This window comes from Buceros rhinoceros, unplaced genomic scaffold (assembly GCF_000710305.1).
Source record: "Buceros rhinoceros silvestris isolate BGI_N320 unplaced genomic scaffold, ASM71030v1 scaffold20763, whole genome shotgun sequence".
Taxonomy (NCBI): Eukaryota; Metazoa; Chordata; class Aves; order Bucerotiformes; family Bucerotidae; genus Buceros; species Buceros rhinoceros.
In genome coordinates this window covers 1,538-6,956 of record NW_010402085.1, presented here as the reverse complement: position 1 = coordinate 6,956, position 5,419 = coordinate 1,538, and the positions used below count along the sequence as shown (strand labels likewise).

The window sequence follows — 5,419 nt, the reverse complement described above, 5'->3', positions numbered from 1 at the left end:
CGTCGTGTCGAGCTCTTGCTAGATGTTTCCCTGGGGCCACGTTCTGCTGTCAGCTATCGCTCACAAAGCTCCCGCCAGAGTCAGCTGCAAGTGGCAGAGGGCAGAAGCTCCGTCCTGGAGCCCCACGTGCCCGGACGCCGCTGACTGAGAAACCTGCAGCCAAACGGGCTCGGAAGGCTCCAGGACCGTAACTGCCGACCGGCGGGAGGAAGGTTGAGTACAGACCGAGTATTATCTGTTCCCATATCAACTCTTGTGCAATAATGTTTTTAGTCTGCTAAGACAGTAGTAGTTGTGGGCATCCGAGCTTATTCCATGTAACTATACCAGGTCTTTGTCACTTTATCTGTTTTGGAAGGAATTTGAAACTTAATAGTAGTTCTTTTAGTTGTCACTATGCCATTAATATATATGTTTGATGTTACTTTAGGGCATTAGTGGTTAAAAATATTATCCTTTGTTTCTGAATTATTCATCCTTAAGTTTCCTGCCAAATTTTACTGCCATCTGCAAGGCACCGTCCTGTCTGCAGCAGCATCGCTCAGAAACTCGAGATGCAATTTCCCTAAAGATTCCTGTGATAATTAGGACAGAGAAGGACGTTAGAAGAGTGCCAGTGCAAAAGCAGCTGTGGCTGCCGTGGCGCGTAACCTCTGTACCTCAACATATCCAAATGTGAAAAGATTTCTTACGCCCAGTGGGTTTTAAGCAAATCGTTGAAGATTTTACAAGCTCCCTGTGGAGGATCCCAGGCCAGGCTGCTTGTTAGGGGCTCAATGGGCAACAACTGGCTCTGTGTGTGTGTGTGCTGCGTTCTGTCATTCATAACAGTTCACAAAGCTTCCAAAAACGTGTCAGTCTGTAATTTCAAAAATTAAGGATTTGGGGGAGTCTAAATTCCATGGGGGGCTGGAAATCACTGGTTTTTGCCACTGCCTGTGTTTTGTTTGGAAGCGTGTTGTCATTTTCCAGGAGCCAGTGGCCACTTCATGGTGGTATAGTTCAGTGTGAAGTTCCAGGACTGTGGCAGCGGTTGTTGTGAACGTGGAGATGGTTTTCACAGAAAGCCTGGGGCCAGAAAAGGCTCTGCCCTTCCACAGACGGGTCTGCAGTGTGCAGCCTGCCAAACCCACACACTCCACAGGGCTTTCTGGTGAAAATCTGCCATGTTGAGGTGAACCAGCGAGCAGGAGCTCAGTGGCTGGTTCCTTTGTGTGTTTGTATGTGTGGATCCTCAGTGCCATAACACGCTGGGTCCTGGTACGTTGTCAGTAGCTCCCTTTTACAGCGGTGCAAGTTTGAGGGAGGGAAGGGAGAGAGTCCATGAGGACCCAGGAAATCAGTGTTCTCTAGTGTGGGGTTTTTATTCCTTTCTGCACTCCTGGATTCCAGAGCTGAACCCAAACTGCTGGGAACGCAGACAGGCCCTAGGGATTAGAACTGCCAAGGGCTTGTGAAACCCGCTTCAGAATTTCGCTACTGGCAGTTAAACACACTGATAGTCTCCCAGGAACCTTCCTTAGATGGGCATCAGGGGAGGGTGTTTTTCAATCTCTCGGGACACCAGTGGACACTTTTAACATATCGTACCCGATTTCCAGAGCAGGGTACCGCTCCGTTCCCTGCTGAGCTGTGTTGTTTAAACGTGCCTCTGTGCCAAAGCAGACAGACCCTCCGATAACCGCAGGCCCCCGTTCCAGCCCTACGTTCCCCAGACCCCGCCTTTTGCCTGCTGGAAGGCCTAGCTATGCAAGCACAGCCCGGGCCGTTGCTCAGACGGCCCTCAGACCATCAGCACTGCAGGGCAGAGGGTTTCTAATACCTGAAACAACAAAGGGGTAGGTTTTTCCTTTTATGACTAGATCTCTTTTTTTTCTCTGTAAACAAACTTGCTCTTTCTTTACAAAATGCTGCATAGGAAAGTAACTTTTTTTTCTTTCTCAAACTTGTATTTATCAATGTCATTCTGTCTGTACAATATTTTGACTTAATCTTTTGTTTACAGTATTACTATAAAATGCTAAAAGCCTCTCAGTGTGCCATATTATTTGGGGTTATTTGACTGTCAGTTCTGTAAAGAAAAGATCTTAAAAACGTGCTCTGTAACAAACAGCCTCACACCCCTCTCCGCAACAGCTCCTCGGGTGCGGTGACAGGATGGGGAGGGTCCCCACCAGCTGAAGTGGGCCCCTCTGTTTGCTGTACCTACTAAACTACATCATCGCAACGCCTGAACACCGGCTGTTTCCTCCTCCAGGCATGCTCACGCCTCCGCGTTCCTGAAGCCAGCAGAAATTTGCTCTTGTGTTCTGCTGGGCCACAGCCAAATACATTCAGAAATCTATGAGTTGAGTCTCAGCGTCATTGTAGGCTGTTATAAGCCACCGTTATTTCAGCAGTTCCTTGATTCCCCCAGGTTTTCTTTCTGTAGTCTGCAAGTGTGTTTAGTGCTCGTTGCTCGGGTGCAAAGGACGAGGCTCCTCAGGTCCACGCTGCCTTTGGGTAACTGTAGAGCTAGTGGGGTCAAAACAAAGACCTTAACTACCTCTGGGGCTCCAGGACACATCTCCCACCCGCAAAGGAGGTACGTGGGAGGGTGCAGAATGTCCCCCGAGAAAAGGCAGCAGTTATGCTTCAGAGCTGATGCTTTAAGGCAGTGACACGTCCTTTAGTAGCTACTGTCTCATGCCAGAGAGTGTGACAGTACTCTCTGTCTCAGAGTAGCTCACAGTTTAGTATGAAAAGGGGGGTTAGGTGGGGTTACTTAGCTTCGGTTTTGGAGCTCAGCAAAGCACAAGGCTGCTTCAAATGTGATTTTTAAATGGGGGCTTAAAGCATCGATATCAGCCAAAGAAAAGCAGTTTCTGAGAGAACCATAGACCTCTGTCAGAAATAGTACCGGGGCAGGCACAGGCCCGGCGTCCTGCCCTGGTGCAGATTAGAAACGGTGGCAGTCCTGTTTGTGTGCCACTGTCACCCTCCCCACTGGGCTCGTGTGTCAGGGTGACCTGTACTCCCAGTGTTCCCTGCAGCGGTGTCACCTACCCTGCCCTGATACCCTCGCTCAGCCATGCGCTCGGCCTCCCGCCGCACCAGCTCCTGGCTGCGCTGCCAGGCTGATCGTGCCTCCTCTTCCTCCTCCCGCTGGCGCTGCTGCTGCTCCTGCTCTTGTAAGCATCGCTCTGTCAGCTGGGCACAGGGGAGACAGGCTGTTACGGTGAGGCCGGACAGGGGCCGGGCACCTCAACAGCCAGACTGCGAGCGGTACCTGCGCCTCCAGCTCCTGCCTGCGCTCCGCCTTCAGCTCCTCCTCCTGCTCCTTCGCTCGCCTGCTCAGTTCTTTGGCCTCTTCGAGTTCTTTAATCAGCTGCTCGCGATACTTTATAGACTCTTCTTGGGCTCGTCTGTTTAACTCCATCTTCTCCTGGATCTGGCGCTGCCTGCCTGCGAGGACCTTTGTGAAGGGAGAGGATTAAGGGAGAAGACGAGTCAAGAAAGGGGACAGACCTAGAACTGGAGAAATCTCAGGGTGGATGGTTCAACAGTTCTCAGAAAATGTATCGGACAAGCACAAAAGCTCTGTCCTGGGAACTGAAGGCCGTAACCCTGTAGAAGGTCATGGCTGGAACAACGGCATCATTGAACCAAGAGAGACACCTCATCAGAAAGGGTCATCACCTCGTTCATCAGGCGATCTCTGGCTGCCTTCTCTCTTTCCCATTCTTCTTCCCTCTTCTCCCAGACTTTTTTAGCTTCTTCTCTAAAGGAAAGAGGAGGAATGATCTCTAAGGTTCCTACTCATAGTTTAAAAACTCTGTGGGTACTGATGAGCTGCCCTGTGCTTCAAGGAGCACTCGGGTTCCTCCTCACGTTGGTCCCCAGGCCGCCAGCGTGTCCGCCCCACCCGTGCCTGTTCAGAGAACTGCTCTGATCCCCCTGTTACTGAGCAGGAGGGAGCAGGCTGGAGGAGACGCTGGCCTTTAGCAGGATGTCTTGGACATGCGGATCCAGGCCCAGGAGGGCCTCGGAAACATGGACATGACTTCGCAGGGGGGTGAAGGGGGTTAAAGGCATTGCTGGAAAAGCTGAAGATTTTGCCAGTCTTCCTCTGCAACAAAACTTGCAGCTAAAACTTGATGGTAGCATGTGCCATCCTGTCACCGGTGAAGATGCTCTGCTGGGGGGAGCGTAAGGTGGACCTGAACAAGGAACCGAAGGCTGCTGTTATGTACGAGCTCTGAGGCACAAAAGGAAACGAGGAGCAGGTTTTGGAGTCACTGAGGCTAAACCTCTCCACGTCAGTCACGCAGAGTCACTGAACGTGGTTACAAAGCACTGAAAACTGGGTGATTCCTGCTCCTCTGGCTATTGAACAAAGACAGGCAGAGGGAGGAACGCGCAGCACGAGTGGTCTCCTCAGCGGCTGCTTGGAGGTGGGCAGACTCACCTGAAAAAGGTCTGCAGCTCTGCCTCCCTCTCCTTTTCCAAATGGAGCTGATCCTCAATGACACGCTTCATCCAGGCAACGTCGGCAACAGCTCGCTCCCGTCGGGCAGACTGCCGGCGCTGCACCTGAAAAAGGTCTGCAGCTCTGCCTCCCTCTCCTTTTCCAAATGGAGCTGATCCTCAATGACACGCTTCATCCAGGCAACGTCGGCAACAGCTCGCTCCCGTCCGGCAGCTCCTCCTCCTCTTTCTCGAGGAGGGCTGACAAGATCTGCCTGTCCACCTCCTTCAGGAGAACCACAGGATGAACACCTATCCAAGAGGCTTCCAGCCCGTGCGCAGGGCTGCTCTGCAAACCACTGCTGACAGCGTTGAGGGTGTGCTCAGCAAGACCCTGCCTGCCTCCTCCTCCTTGCCCCAGCCCTGCTCACGAGCTGGAGGGGATTCCTAATGATCTGTAGCATCGGAGGCAGACACGGAACACAAGGATCGGGTGTTTTCAGCGCACAGGATCTATAACGTATAAACCTCTTACCAGCTCCTCTTGGATCTGCTGGGCTCGTCTCGTTAACTGGGCGTTACACTGATGCCGCAAAAAGCGACTGAAGGAGAAAAAGAAGAAAACATTAAAGCTTTGCCATCAAAGCCCCAAATATTCACAACCCAGTGCTGCCATCGGAAACACCTCCCCAGCTCCTGCCACGGGCTGGGTTCTGTCCCAGCCCTGCTGAAAGACGCTACGCTGCGCCTCGTACCCAAGCTCCTTCTTCTTCCGGTGCTCTTCCATCTTCTTCCTCTCTTCTTCCAAGCTCTCCAGCTCCCACTGCTGCTTTAATAAACGCTCTTGTTCCTTTTTCAGCTTTGCTGCCTGGAATTTAAAAACAACCACTGAGAAAGAGCACGTCAGCGAGCCAGGACGTCCCAGAGAGAACATTTGTACTGGAGCTTGTACCCCACCCTGCTCCTGCATGGC

General features: G+C 51.9%; 1 protein-coding gene across 1 annotated transcript in view; it reads right to left on the bottom strand.

The window, feature by feature from the left end:
- Positions 1-2,481: 2,481 nt before the first annotated feature.
- TCHP (trichoplein, keratin filament binding) overlaps positions 2,482-5,419 on the bottom strand; it is a gene marked incomplete at its 5' end in the record, with an annotated part of 4,471 nt that continues 1,533 nt past the window's right edge. Inside the window, 8 exons of the mRNA XM_010132538.1 lie at positions 2,482-2,514; positions 3,046-3,189; positions 3,269-3,454; positions 3,679-3,760; positions 4,448-4,576; positions 4,689-4,732; positions 4,982-5,048; positions 5,202-5,314. Of these exons, the coding sequence (XP_010130840.1) occupies positions 2,482-2,514; positions 3,046-3,189; positions 3,269-3,454; positions 3,679-3,760; positions 4,448-4,576; positions 4,689-4,732; positions 4,982-5,048; positions 5,202-5,314 (798 nt within the window). The remainder of the gene's footprint in view (positions 2,515-3,045; positions 3,190-3,268; positions 3,455-3,678; positions 3,761-4,447; positions 4,577-4,688; positions 4,733-4,981; positions 5,049-5,201; positions 5,315-5,419) is intronic.